The sequence below is a fragment of the Adiantum capillus-veneris genome, chromosome 1 (assembly GCF_014529385.1).
Source record: "Adiantum capillus-veneris isolate H3 chromosome 1, ASM1452938v2, whole genome shotgun sequence".
Lineage (NCBI taxonomy): Eukaryota > Viridiplantae > Streptophyta > Polypodiopsida > Polypodiales > Pteridaceae > Adiantum > Adiantum capillus-veneris.
This window is the reverse complement of record NC_140931.1, coordinates 156,582,428-156,598,082: the sequence shown is the minus strand read 5'-3', so window position 1 is coordinate 156,598,082 and position 15,655 is coordinate 156,582,428. Positions and strand designations below refer to the sequence as shown.

At 48.6% G+C, this 15,655-nt stretch overlaps 1 protein-coding gene across 2 annotated transcripts in view; it reads right to left on the bottom strand.

Annotated features, from left to right (window-relative positions):
* Positions 1 to 263: 263 nt before the first annotated feature.
* LOC147465861 (uncharacterized) overlaps positions 264 to 15,655 on the bottom strand; it is a 78,216-nt gene continuing 62,824 nt past the window's right edge. For both annotated transcript variants that reach the window (XM_086522483.1, XM_086522487.1), the window contains 4 exons: positions 3,854 to 4,004; positions 2,897 to 3,381; positions 2,583 to 2,763; positions 264 to 2,508 (listed from right to left, as the gene is read on the bottom strand). In XM_086522483.1, coding sequence (XP_086378609.1) covers positions 664 to 2,508; positions 2,583 to 2,763; positions 2,897 to 3,381; positions 3,854 to 4,004 — 2,662 coding nt within the window. In that variant the 3' untranslated portion in view covers positions 264 to 663. The remainder of the gene's footprint in view (positions 2,509 to 2,582; positions 2,764 to 2,896; positions 3,382 to 3,853; positions 4,005 to 15,655) is intronic.

The window sequence follows — 15,655 nt, the reverse complement described above, 5'->3', positions numbered from 1 at the left end:
ATTCTATCTCATTAAGAACACTATTATGTAGAAGATAGTAGCAGCTAGGATGATGAGAACTCGGTTTTATTTATAATATGGCAGTCAGCATAAATCAGCAGGCACTTGTTGGCTTTCCTACAACACATGATTATATATCTGGCTTTAAATGAGAATTAAACTGGTAATTAGCATGAAGCTGCAAACGGAGCTAAACAACAGCCCTTTCACTCAAACCAAAAGCCACGTAAGATGAGTTGCATGACTTGCCCCAAGACAACTAGTTCTAACACCATGCTTTTTAAAAGCTCTCTCAAGATATAAGAAGATTAACAGCAGCATTATGTACAGTGAACCTTGAGCAAAACTACAAGGAATTCTCTCTGCGTAAGATGGAAGTGCATCTCGTAAGGTCATTAAATGTGTTTAAAATTCTGTGAAATCGAGGCAAAGGCTCACCCTGCTGGAGTTGAGGCAGCGTGATGAGGTCAGACTCACCTATTCCTACACAACCTTTCCCTTGGTAAAGCACCAGAAATATTGTGTCGAAGAATATCCGGTCAAATTAAAAGGGGCATCATGAAATAATCAAACACACACTATTCCAAATTGGCGCAGAAACTGACTTAATGCCAGACAAGCCCCAAAATAGTATATATCTTTGATTGACCGCTAAATACAACATCACGGATGCTTGATTGGAGAATACATAGGATATCCATTCTGCCCAAGAGTGAATGGAGGGCAGTCTGCCATTGCCAGATGCGGACTTGGCATCGGATATCCCATTAACATATCCAGGCCAACTTGCATTCCATTGCTACCTGTCACCGTTGACGTATCATTTGAACGACCTTGCCAATGGTGTCCAGGCATAGCATCTACCAATCCACCAGGAAGACCTAATGAACGTTGCAAAGAGGAATGAGCATAAGGATGTAGTTGCATGCCCTCCCCAAGCCCACTGAGAATGCTTTCTGCTGAATTGGCATAATGAGGAACTCCACCATTATCATGTGGTGGCAGAACATTATCACTTCGCTCAGCGCTACCATGGAGTGAGTTCATGTTGACACACACTCGACCATCATACATTCTTTGAAGTTCATGCAAAGCAACAGGCTGTTGAAGGAAGGCATTCAGAGCCTTTGCACCTAGCAGTCTGTCTTCGTCTAGGAGCTCATTTATAATATCAAGATGAGGAAAGTCCTCTGACATTCCTGAAGCGAGGCCAGGCATTTCCAACCCTCTCTGCTGGGCCTGTGGACCTCCTCCAAGCGGCCCTGCAACTCTGTGTGCCACTCCTTTTTGTGTCAAACTAGCAGAATGGCCAGCATGATTCTGTTGCTGAGCAAACTCATTATCACTGCACCTCCCATTGTATTGATGTTCTCGATAGCGCTCTGCTTCTCGTGACATAATATTACTTTCAAGAGTGCTACCCTCACTGCTTTCAGTGTGGCGCTGCTGAGGGTGCTGTAAATGTAGCACTTCAGGCGTGACCGTACCAAAAGTCAAGCCCACACCACTGTGCCGATGCTCTGCCTCTTGATTAGATCGACTCTCAACACCTCCAAACTTCTCAGGCTCACTTCCTGGTGACGCTTTGCCATACCCCTGAATTAAGGGTTCACTTTTTGCCTTTGAAGCTACTGCCTGCCCAGATACCAGCAAGTTTCTTTGGTATATGGAACCAGCAAGTGCTGACGGATCTCCCATACCTGATAGAGTGGGAGATGCTCTATAAGTTTCACTACCACTTGCATGGGGGTAGCTTGTCTGACTTCGAAGGTTGGCTTCAGAAAATGTAATCATGCCCCCTGTTTGGTTGCTTCGAATCACACCAGCGGCCGCATTTCTGTAGGATGGTGCCACTGGGTATACTGGTTGAGTGCAAGAGGATGCGGACTCACTACTTGTCACTCCTAGCCGTCCAGTGGCACTGACAGTACGAGCCAGCGTTGGAGGTGGATGAGACTGTTGCTGAAAGGGAGGAGATTGCCGAGGAGCTTCAGGAGGGCTTGGAGCGCTTGAAGGCCTTACCATACCAGATTCAATGGTGAGACTAGAAGCTAGAGCTGATTGACTTGTGGAAGTGACATTGTCTGGACCACCGTGGAATGCAATGTTGTCATACGTTGCACTTGGCAGAGAGGCAAGATGTGAAGAACCCACAGCACAAAGACTGGGAGAGGTCGCTGAGCCCTTTGATAGGTTTGCTACTGGTATACTCTGTACACCAGAATGGCTGCCCAGAAGTGTCTCAGAACAACTTCCATTCGCCAAAGAAGCTGCAGGGTCACTTGACCCTCCTCTAACATGCTGAAAATCATCTAAGGACCCTCCTCCGTTTTTCAATGACTCGCCGCTTTCCCTGCTAGGGCTTAATGGTACTGAATCAGAACCGACCCGACTTGGGGTCCAATCAGAGACCTTCGCAATCTTTGGGTCATCCTCTTTCAGTACATCACAGCCGTAGTGGTGCTGATACAGGCTGAGCTGCTGGTGCAGTAAAACAACTTCCTCTTCCTGCGAGGCATAGTTCTAAACATCATACCAAATCGAAACTAAAAACTTTTCAGAATATAGCCAAAATAATCAACCTTTTCATGAAGGCGCTGCTGAAGCCATTGGACACGCTGTTTCAAGGATGCGATGACTGTATCTGCATCTACGCCACCTAAAACGCTTGCCTCTGAACTGCCACTTCCTGCTCTCACTCTTAGCACGCCCTTGTTGTCGCTGGCCCTCAGCTCTTTATCACTGCCAATCCGTCCTCTTACTCTGCCAGGTAAAAGAGAAACATAAAATTGATGAGGAAAACAAATGATGATAAATGGCTAGAGGTTGAAAGGACACTGGATTGATGCTTTAAAACCCAGAATCGCAGATGGATGAAGACTATTTAGTCACTGACCTATTCACTGAATTTGGAAGTTGGTCTGCTGTATTTGACCTCCTCCTGCCGAAACCGTCAAGGGTAGTGTTATTTGATGGAATAGAGTCTGAGGAACAGGTAGATGAGCTGTCATCAAGAAGGGACTGCTGTTTCCGATTGGAACGTCCATTTTGAGCAGAATCAATGCAAGAGCCTCCACTAAAACTTGCCTCCGTTGTTGGATGAAAATCTGACCCTTCGCGTTCCCAGAAGGTTCGGTCTGCATCTCCATCCTCTAACGCTGCCCGCAAGGTTCCCACAATACCATCAGTGTTGTCCAAGACACTTGAATCATCATCATCATCCACAATATCTCCAGTTCTTATAGAGGCTTCTTTTGACGAGCTTAGAGAAGCTCTACTGCTGGTTGAGCCCTCTCCTAGTCTAGACTGTCCTCCTGCTACTGACTGTTTTTCTTCGCCGTCTTTCTCTTTCTCTTTACGAATGTTTCGTCTTTGCTTTGCCTGCAAAAGCATGAACATGGTTAAAAAGCTACATAAGATAGGTTTCCTTTCTAACTTCATTGTCTCCTCCATCATTCACTTGTCTTAACTTGCCAGTTACCTTCTTTTGCATGCCCCAAGTATGTAAAAAGAAAAACATGATTGGCATACAGATACAAGTGACAGGACTACTAGAGTATTTTTCTGCAAACTTTGCAATTTTTCACTGGGAACTGATCCAGTTGTATGGGCATGTCTGGCTCCCCAAATTTACCTAGATTACCTGCAAAGAAAACTCCAGTATATTCTCTATGAACATACGTGAAAGCATAGATAGTGCTCGCCATAAGATTCCGCTAGTTATTATTTTCTTTAAAAAATCACGAAGTGCAGAAGATATACATGATTATAACGACCAGGAGCTTTAAGGTCACAAAGCTTAAATAAACCATATGAGAGATTATTTGAAGAACACTGAGAGAAGCACCCAGACCTGTTTCTTTTTATTGCGCTTTTCCTTTTCCGCAGCTTCACGTCTTGCCTTTAACTCTATTTCTGCCTGCCCTGCAGCCTCTTCTTCACGAATGAGTTCCTCTTGCCGTTTCAAGGCAATTGCCTCAAGATATTCCACCTCTACACGGTTGCTGCAGTGGCAGAAGGTTGGCATTATTATCCCACACACACGTCTATAGAGTTAAATTTGTCAAAACATAGCAAAAGTAAGCAGCATATTGAAACTGAGAGCTCCTTGTTCCGAAGCTTAACAGGTATAGACACCTATCTACAATTGTGTGAACTTTCGTACCAGCACTGCACATATCCACCTTAACTTCCAACTAACTAGAGTATGCATCTAAACTTTAAAGCCTTTCAGAGCTCAAGCAATTTGTAAGCTAAACAGCCCAACCGTGTCTAAATTACTTTTCATTTATCGACTAACCATTATGTTGATTGTCTGTGACCTTATTCTGTCAAAGAGGTCATAATTCACATTCCTCCCTAATATCTAACTGAAAATTACCGTCATGCCGGCCCCAACCCAAGGTCACAAACCACTAGATGCGATACAGCCTAGAATACAGACCTAATGGAGTACAAACCCTGGTCTAGAATGCACAGGTGGCCAAAGATCATGATACATACAGCAGAACATAAATAAAGAAGTAATTGTACAACGCATCCTGACAGTGAATCCCTAGCATTCCATTGAACAACAGATGCAAAAATCTGTTTGAGAATAATGTTGTACATTGACAACCTAAGAAGAGCTCCAAATAGCTTCAAACCCTATCACCATGACAGTTTGAATTACGTGACGAAGAAACACTATGTCTAAAACCAAATCAATCCATATGGTAACAAAGCAGGAAAGCCAAATTGGGCATACATATAGCCCACCAGCACTATCACCAATAAAGCACATTGGGAATATGTCACAGGCTTGGGCACCCCAAGTCGGGAATACGGCACGAAACACGAGAGAATCACTTAAAATAATTCACAACTTTAAAACTTGAGTCGACACGGCCCCGCGTAGTTCCGTGCCCAGAGGTATTGGCCCCAAAACCTAGCGCCCCTTTCGGTATTTCTTTTTTATATTAATGCAAAAGTACAACTCCAGAGGGGTCCTCTGCGTCCAAATGCTCTCAAGAGTGAGGCCCCTTGCGTCCTTTTTATTCTTACAAGGGATGCCCAAAAGCAGAGCCCCAAAAGCCTCCAAACTTAAAAGCAAAAAGTCCCAAAAGCAACTGGCTCCAAAAGCTGCCAGAAAAAGCATTAGTGCAATTTGCGGGATTCCGTACATGCTGTCAGCACTTTTTGTGGAGGGCCGCACAAGCTACCACGTCATCAGCTAGTGCAAAATTCGGGATTCCGTACAGTCTGCCAGGCACGTCATCGTCCGTACCACCAGCCTGTCAACACGCGTTTCACAGGCAGTGCCACATCATCATACCGTTGTGTGTGTGTGTGTGTGTGTGTGTGTGTGTGTGTGTGTGTGTGTGTGTGTGTGTTCGGAGAGTATTGTCACGTCATGATTTTGTGACATACCCCCTTCTTGAAAGAATTGTAATCGCCCTCGATTACGCCTGCAAAATCAAACATAAGCCATAAACAAGTTCAGTAGACACTGACTCTAAGTACCGACACACTAGACAACAAAAATCCAGCACTTGTACAAAGACGACAGTCACATTCACATCACAATCAAATCACATTCCGATCACAGTCAGATCACATTCAAATCACATCACATAGAATCTAGGACGCATAACGGCGCAAAAACCCCTGTAGGTCAAAAGCACCATAACAGCGCATAATGGCCGTTATGCTGCAAGTCGACCTAATTTTGGCAGCATAACGGCGCAAAAACCCCTATAGCTCAAAAGCACCTGTCTAGGACGGATTCCCTTGCTATCTGGAAGCTTTCTGGTGAGCTGTCACAGAATTTCAGCGGGCTGTAATTCCCTGTTTTTCACTGCCGGGTGCCCAAAAGCCTGTACACGCATCCCAAGTCTCTCACGAGGCTCCCCCGATGTTCCCTTGCAGCTTAGGTGCGAAACCCTAAATCTGCAGAAAAACACAGCAGGCTGTAATTCGCTGTTTCGGATCGTTTTTAGCGGAGCGAACACGCCTACGTGTGTCCCAAGGGCTCCCGCACGCAATGGGACAATTCCCCTGTGAATTGGACGAGTTTTCACGCGAGAAAACTCTCCGAACTCGCAATCTTTCGCGATGGAACTGTGCGTACCTGTGGGGGATTAGCAATTAGCTAATCCGGTTCCTGCTCAGAAGGCTCTTGCCTTGGCAAACGCGCATAAACCCCCAAAACTGTACATGTTCATCTGAGTAGCCCAACTAGTGGGGCATTACCATATGTGCCAAAGGGGAGAGAGAGATGCACGAGAGCAAATCATCGCGCTACATGAGACAGAGGAGAAGGCAAGCTTTCCATTAAAGATGTAGACCTGCACCCACTACTCACACGCACACACTGTAGGTCACTTGTGTTCAAAAATCAGCCTCCTCTCTCAAATTGGGCGCTCCCTCTTCATGCTGGAAGTGACAAAACTGCCTGGAGCCGCCATGTGTCCAGTTTGCCCCTTTTGAGTTAATTCTCTAGTTCCCACTGACTTATAAAGTTATAAGTGACTTTCCGAGTAGCCCAGACTTCATTTGGCGCACACAGGCTTCCATACTCATCAGAATTCAGTGCAAACTGGCCCGACCAGTCCCAGACTGACCGACCCAGACTCCCGCTGTGAGAAACCTATTCGGCCGCAGCCGTTTCACACTGGCCATGGAATGTCCACTTGCACCTTTCAAGGGTTCCGGGGAAAACAAGTAAAAATAAAATAAATAAAAATATCTAGTACTTATTTACGAAAGGCAACAGGAAAAATACACCTCCTGGTGACAGCCCGCTCTCTCCTACTCTATTTGGAATGTATGTGGATGAGGTTTCTGACTACATTGAGAGAGATGGTGATAGAGGTGCACAACTGGCAGGGACATGGATTCCACTATTGTTATATGCTGATGATATTGTGTTGATCTCCGACTCTCCGGAAGGGATGCAACGTCAATTGGATGCTTTGCATAGGGTTGCCCAGGAAAGTGGTTTGTCCGTCAACCTTGGTAAAACCAAGGTCATGGTATTTAATACCACCCCACAGTGGATCAGGAGATCAGCGCCCGCATTCACATACGGCCAGGAGACGCTGGAGTATACAGATGCTTACACTTACCTTGGAGTGGTTTTTAATGGGCCAGCATTTTCATTGAGGAGGGCAGCAGAGACTAGATTGACCAGAGCCCATGCAGCATTGGGTAGATTGGAAAGGATGTGTTCACAGGTTCAGTTTCAGGAGTCTCGGACGAAGCTCTGGCTCTTTTGACACTTTGGTGGCTTTTGCATTGCTTTATGGAGTTGAGATTTGGGGACTACTGGATCATCACAGGAGGACAGGCCGCAGTGATGGATGGGGGGACATGGAGAAGCCTCTAGTCTCTATGATCTCGCGGCTCATTAGAGCCAAGGCTTCAATACCACGTGCTATTGTACAAGCAGAGCTAGTTGGCCCCCCACTAGTGGTTGAGGCGCTCACTAGATCTGTCTCCTTCATACACCGCATGTGGGAACTTCCCAAAGACAGATATGCCCACCTTGCACTTGAGTCCTCTCGACAGTTAGCCATGTAGGGAGATACAGCATGCTGGTATGGGGAGATGACATCATGGTTTCAGGCGCAAGGGTTCAGCATAGATAGATTGCCTCCCTTTCAGTACTCATTGGATGTGCCCTCTCTGACTCTTACACAGTCCGAGATCACCAGGCTCATCCGCCAGGACTTGACTCAGCTAGACACCAAGAGGACATGGATAGAGCCAGCACAGAAGCTGGGCACAAAGATCGCTTTCTACAGAGAGCATCTCCTCCAACTTATGGAGGATGGTTTTGTGACGAGGCCCAGATACATGGACACCCACTTGTCTCATGGGATACGATGTGCTATTGGCCAGATAGGCACATCTTCGCGCCAGTTGCGGATCGAGACTGGGAGATACAGCAGAGTACCAGCAGAGGCCAGGACATGCCCCTTATGTGACATCGAGCCTAAGACAGAGTTGCACTACACATGCCACTGCCCCGTCTACTACGAGATACGAGGCCGCTTCCATTGCTTGTTCAGAGAGGGCTTTGGACCATTCTCTAGAGTCATGCATACAAGGATCAAAGATGCCTGGGTTTGTTTTTGCTCGAGCTGCACAGAACAGAGAGAGCCTGATGAGAGGAGAGGCTAGCCAGTCTTAGAGACAGATCACAGACTTCTTTAGAGCTACCACTGGACACTCGGAGGAGTTACTACCACAGCAGAGCTCGTCGCCCCACACCAAAGGCACACTAATCGACCGAGCGACCGAGCTGAGGAGATCCAGACACCCACGACTGTGGAGGACTACACAGCATCGACGAAGGCTGCATCAGAGGATTCGGATCACTTTGGCTCGACATGCACGATGCTCGGTCAGACTACTGACCATGGAGGAGATTGATGAGATCTGCCAGCGACCGATGTTGGATCTCTTGTGATCTCGCTATCCCAGCTAGCTGCTTAGCTTCTTAGTTTACACCTAGCAATTTAGGATTCCGTAGTATTTTATTTTGTCATTCTGTCATCTTGATACTCTGACTTTGTATCAGATCCACCACATTGTAACTTTCTGGTCTCATAGGTCACTTTGGCCTTTTGAAGACGTTAATATAACATTTCATTTCATCATCTCTCTCTCTCTCTCTCTCTCTCTCTCTCTCTCTCTCTCTCTCTCTCTCTCTCTCTCTCTCTCTCTCTCTCTCTCTCTCTCTCTCTCTCTCTCTCTCTCTCTCGTGATGTTGCTGTGCTGCTCGCCCTCGCGACCTTCTGTGCGCGCGCTCTGCTGCTGTTGTGCTGCTGCTCGCCCTCGCGCCCCTGCTCACTGCCTTGCTCCCGCTCGCTGCCCTCCCCTGCGCTCTACAACCCCGCCCCCCCCCCTCGCTCCGCCTGCAGCCCCGCCACGCCGCTCGTAAGGTGCCCCCCCCCCCCCCCCCCCCCCCCCCCCCCCTCTCTTTTACGCGTAGGAGGTCTTTCTTTTTTTCTTTTCTTTTCTCCAGATCCACCGCCTTGTAATTCTCCGTCTCATAGGTCACTATGGCCTTTTGAAGACGTTAATATAGCATTTCATCTCATTTCATTTCATTTCTCTCTCTCATTGTCCCCCCCCCCCCCCCCCCCCCAAACAGCGTTGCTCCTTCTACTACTCCACTGCAGCACCACCCGCCTGTAGCTGCTGCTTCAGAGGTCGACCCACACACCGTTACGCACACACCTAATCGAGCATTCCGAAGAGCCCGGCAGGAAATTGAAAACAAACAGAGAGCGCAATATTCGGAATTTTTACAGGGAATTACAGGAAACTCAAAAACTGCAGACCTCGTTTCTGGCGGTGACCAAGCATGAGGAAGCAGAATGATAAACCTGATCCTTTAGAGGATGCAGTTCAAAAATGCAAAGAAGAAATGACAGAAACTATTAACAAGATCAACCGCAACCTGCTAGGCACAATAAAAATGCTCGAAGATCGTGTGTTTGCCCAAGAAAGCAAGATCACTGCAATGGGAAATCGTGTGACGGCCCAAGACGAAGAGATTGCGTCACTCAAGAAGGCGCTTGCAGAGGCACAATCACGAAACACACTTGAAGAGGAAGAACTGCAACCCTCCGTAATAGAAGAACTAAACTCAATCAAAGAGCAAGTGTGAGCCATCAAAGAGGGGGAAGAGCAGCACAAAGAGATGACGACTTCTTGGGTGGACATTATTACAAAGACTAAACAGAAGGCAGATGAAGCCAAGAAATGGATTGAGGTGGCCAGGAAAGGGAAAAGCAACGAAACAACGTCGACACCCACCATTATCAACTTGACCCTAGAAGAGGAGCAAAGACGACGTGTGCGCTCTCTACATGTGAGAATTTGATGTCTTACAGACAAAGATAATGTAGACGAAGAGGTAAAAGAACTCATGGCTTTGATGGGGGTTCATGAGCCGATGCACTCAAGAGCTTGGAGAGTGGGCAACAAGAAGAAAAATGGGGGCAATGGGGAAACCTCGAAAGAAAGGGCACTCATCCTCCGTTTTCCCTCCATGGAAGCAAAGAAAGACTTTCTGAAGAAAAGGCCAACTCTTAAAAAAACGGGTATCTTTCTTGGGGATGACCTTACCCTCTCACAGATCGCTCATATGCAGGAGGTAATGCCAGAGATTAGAGCAGCAAGGGAAAAAGGCAAGATTGCCTTTTACCGAGATGGAAGAGTAGTGATATTGGAGCGACGCTCCACATGACGGTGTGAGGCCTATGGGACTGCACTCAAAGTTGCTACCTGGAATTGTAATGGATCTATGCGTCTTGATGTAGGTGCTTTTGAGGAGAGTTTTTCCGGGAGAGACATCATCTTCTACTCTGAGATGCATCAGGACCCTGGGCAATCTATGCCTCACATTAGTGGATACAGATGGGAGACAGCCTGTAGACAAGAGACACGATCGAAGCACAGAGGGCGGGGCTCGGGAGGAGTGGCAGTGTTATTCAGGGAGGAGCTACAGCCATTGATACATATAGCTCGCAGGGATGAGCAAGCTAGGTACATGTGGGTGAGATTGAGAGCAGAGACAGGCAAATATCTTTACATTGCTATTTGCTACTTTCCCCCGAGTACGTCAGTATATGCACCACCTAAAGGACAATCCCCCTTTTCTATCTTGGATGATGACATATGGGAGTTCTCTAGAGACGGTGACATTATCATTCTAGGGGACTTCAATGCTAGGACTGCCCATCCTCAGACACTGTTTTATGATACCTCAGAGGAGATGCTGAGAGAGTTGGATGTGGTGGAGACAGGCCTATCTAGACGATCGCAGGATGGGGAATATACTGAATATGGACGGCACTTGATAGACATGGGGACTGCACATGGATTGGCCATCTTGAATGGCCTACAGAGATTTCCTGCTGCGGGAGGTTTCACATGCTTTCCACACAAACACGAAGCCAGCACAGTGGATTATGTCATGGCACAGCTGAGCCTCATCTCTAGTATCCAGGATCTCACTGTTGGGCCCAGACCTGTCGGGGTGGCAGTGGATCATGCTCTTATGTCGTTGACCATCTCTTTCCAATTCAGTGTAGCACACAGGCCACGGGCAGCTGCCCCTACTCGCTACACCTTCACGCGGGAGACGGACTCTGTATACATAGATGGGATATACAGACGCTTGTGCACTGAGGAGCCAGGACGCCCTCTAGAGGAGCTTACTACTATACTGACACAGACTTTACATGATGCAGCAGCAGAGGCATACCCACACACTCAGCCTGAGCAAAGACGCCGTTCTGGGCGCATGCCCCAGAACAACTGGTATGATGCGGAATGCCGCGAGACTAGAGCTAGACTTCAGAGGGAGGTGCTTTTGGGAGACATCACTCACAGGCAGTCATAGATTGAGTTCCGACGCCTAGTGCGGCGGAAGAAAAGGGCATTCTTGGCTCGACTAGAGCAGGATCTTTACCAGCTATTCTTGAGTCAAGACTCACGTGAGGCGTGGCGGCTCTTTCATGAGCGATCCCCCCCACCTGCCATTACCTCTACAGAGACTTGGGGCCAATACGCATCATCTTTGTACACAGTTTCTGGACAGCCGCCCCTCCCCTACCCCCCCGATCCATGCCCACACACATGTGCTTTTTTCACCGCTGAGATGGTGAGGAAGGCCATTGACAGGATGAGGACTGGGAGAGCATATGATCATGATGGCTTAGTGGCTAAGCATTTCATGCATGCCAGAGATCTCCTAGCAGAGCTTCTAGCAGTTATGTTTAATCGTGCCATGTGTGAGGACTTACCTGATACTTGGAGCCTTTCTACGATTGTATCCATCTTCAAGTCAAGAGACCCTATGGAGCCTGGGAATTATCGCACTATCATGATTGGACACACACTGGCACGATTGTACGCATCCATTCTTGAGCAGCAGCTGAGTAGATGGGCAGAGAGGGAAGGGATACGTGCAGCTGGGCAGGCAGGTTTCAAGAGAGGCTTTTCTACTCTTGACCATATCTTGACACTCAGAGCCATCATTGAGGATGGGAGACGGATCTATTGTAGCTTTGTGGACTTCCGCAAAGCATTTGACACAGTACCCAGAGCTAGATTGATGCGCAGATTACAGGAGATGGGAGTACCCACAGAGCTCATTTGGGGATCATGGCATTGTACAAGTCAGTAGTGGGGCATGTACGCACCCCAGAGGGCTTGTCCGCACCGGTTCACTCCACTATTGGTGTGAAGCAAGGCTGCCCGCTCTCTCCTACTCTATTCGGTATGTATGTAGATGAGGTTGCTGACTACGTTGAGAGAGATGGTGATAGAGGTGCAGAGCTGGCAGGGACATAGATTCCACTATTGCTCTATGCTGATGATATTGTGTTGATCTCCGACTCTCCAGAGGGGATGCAACGTCACTTGGATGCTTTGCATAGATTTGCCCACGAAAGTGGTTTGTCTGTCAACCTTGGTAAAACCAAGGTCATGGTATTTAATACCACCCCACAGTGGATCAGGAGGTCAGCGCCCGCATTCACATACAGCCAAGAGACGGTGGAGTACACAGATGCTTACACTTACCTTGGAGTGGTTTTTAGTGGACCAGCATTTTCACTGAGGAGAGCAGCACAGACTAGATTGACCAGAGCCCATGCAGCATTGGGCAGTTTGGAGAGGATGTGTTCACAGGTTCAGTTTCAGGAGCCTCGGACGAAGCTCTGGCTATTTGACACTTTAGTGGCGTCTGCATTGCTCTATGGAGCTGTGCATTGCTCTATGGAGCTGAGATATGGAGCCTTCTTTGGATCATCACGCGAGGACAGGTCGCACTGATGGGTGGGGGGACATGGAGAAGCCTTTGGTCTCTATGATCTCACGGCTAATTAGAGCCAAGGCTTCAGTACCACGTGCCATTATCCAAGCAGAGCTTGCTGCCCCCCCACTAGTAGTCGAGGTGCTTACCAGATCTATCTCCTTCATACACCGCATGTGGGAGCTTCCCAGAGACAGATATGCCCGCCTTGCACTTGAGTCCTCCGGACAGTTAGCCATGCAGGGAGATACAGCATGTTGGTATGGTGAAATGACATCATGGTTTCAGGCGCATGGGTTCAGCATAGACAGATTGCCCCCCTTCCAGTACTCATTAGAGGCACCCTCTCTGACTCCCCCCCACTAGTAGTCGAGGCGCTTACCAGATCTGTCTCCTTCATACACCGCATGTGGGAGCTTCCCAGAGACAGATATGCCCGCCTTGCACTTGAGTCCTCTGGAGAGTTAGCCATGCAGGGAGATACAGCATGCTGGTATGGTGAAATGACATCATGGTTTCAGGCGCATGGGTTCAGCATAGACAGATTGCCCCCCTTCCAATACTCATTAGAGGCACCCTCTCTGACTCTTACACGGTCCGAGATCACCAAGCTCATCCGACAAGACTTGGCTCAGCTAGACATCAGGAAGACATGGATACAACCAGCGCAAGAGCTGGGCACGAAGATGGCTTTCTACAGAGAGCATCTTCTCCAGCTTACAGAGGACGGTTTTGTGGCGAGACCCAGATACATGGACACTCACTTGTCTCATGGGATACGATGTGCTATTGGCCAAATACGCACATCTTCACACCAGCTGCGGATCGAGACTAGGAGATACAATGGAGTACCAGCAAAGGCCAGGACATGCCCCCTGTGTGGCATGGAGCAAGAGACAGAGTTGCACTACACATGCCACTGCCCCGTCTACTACGAGATACGAGGCCGCTTTCACTGCTTGTTCAGAGAGGGCTTTGGACCACTCTCCAGAGTCATGCAGTACGAGGATCAGAGATGCTTGGGTTTGTTTCTACTCGAGCTGCACCGACACAGAGAGAGCTTGATGAGAGGAGAGGCTAGCCAGTCTCAGAGACACATCACAGACTTCTTTAGAGCAGACACTGGACACCCGGAGGAGCAACTACCACAGCAGAGCCCGTTGCCTCACACCAGAGGCACGCTGATCGACCGGGCGACCGAGCTGGGGAGATCCAGACGCCCACGACTACAGAGAACTACACAGTATCAAAGAAGGCTGCACCAGAGGCTTCGGATCACTTTGGCCCGACATGCACGACACCCGGTCAAACTACTGACCATGGAGGAGATTGATGAGATCCACCAGCGACCGATGCTGGATCTCTTGTGATTTACCTACCCCAGCTAGCTGCTCTGCCCCGTTCACACCTAGCAGTCCAGGATTCCATAGCATATTTGTTTCGTCATCTCGTCATTTCATCTCATCTCATCTCATCTCATCTCATCTCATCTCGAGCGAGCGAGCGAGCGACACTCCACATGACGGTGCGAGACTTATGGGACCACACTCAAAGTAGCTGCCTGGCACTGCAATGGATCTATGCGTCTTGATGTGGGTGCTTTTGAGGATAGCTTTACTGGAAGAGACATAATCTTCTACTCTAAGACACACCAGGCCCCTGGGCAATCCATGCCTCACATCAGTGGATATAGGTGGGAGACAGCCTACAGACAGGAGACACGCATAGAGCACAGAGGGCGGGGCTCGGGAGGAGTGGCAGTGTTATTTAGAGAGGATCTACAGCCACTGATACATATAGCCCGCAAGGACGAGCAGGCTAGGTACATGTGGGTGAGGCTGAAAGCAGAGACAGGCAGATACCTCTATCTAGCTATTTGTTACTTCCCCCCGAGTACATCAGTGTATGCACCACCCAAAGGACAGTCCCCTTTCTCTATTTTGGATGATGACATATGGGAGTTCTCTAGGGACGGTGACATTATCATCCTCGGGGACTTCAATGCTAGGACTGCCCATCACCAGGCAGTGTTTTATGATACTTCAGAGGAGATGCTAAGAGAGATAGATGTGGCAGAGACGGGCCTTTCCAGACTATCACACGATATGGAATATACTGAGTATGGGCGACACCTGATAGACATGGGCACTGCACATGGATTGGCCATCTTGAACGGCCTACAGAGATTTCCTGCTGCGAGAGGCTTTACATGCTTCCCACACAGACATGGAGCCAGCACGGTGGACTATGTCATGGCACAACCGAATCTCATCTCTAGTATCGAAGATCTCACAGTTGGGCCCAGACCGGTCGGAGTGGCGGTGGATCATGCTCTGGTGTCAATGACCATCTCCTTCCATTTCAGTGCAGCACACAGGCCACGAGTAGTGGTCCCTACTCGCTACACATTCACAAGGGAGACAGACTCTGTATACATGGACGGAATCTACAGACGCCTATGCACTGAGGACCCGGGGCGACCTCTGGAGGAGCTAACTACTATACTGACACAGACATTACATGAGGCAGCAGCTGAAGCATACCCACACACCCAGCCTCAGCAGAGCCGCCGATTTGGGAGCATGCCTCAGAACAGCTAGTACGATGAGGAGTGCCGCCAGACTTCAGAGGGAGGTGCTGTTGGGGGACGTCACTCACAGAGCCAAACTTCAGAGGGAGGTGCTGTTGGGGGACGTCACTCACAGACAGTCACAGATGGACTTCCGACGCCTGGTCCGGCGGAAGAAGAGGGCTTTTTTGGCTAGACTCGAGCACGATCTATATCAGCTATTCTTGGGTCAAGACTCGCATGAGGCGTGGCGGCTCTTTCATGAGCAGTCC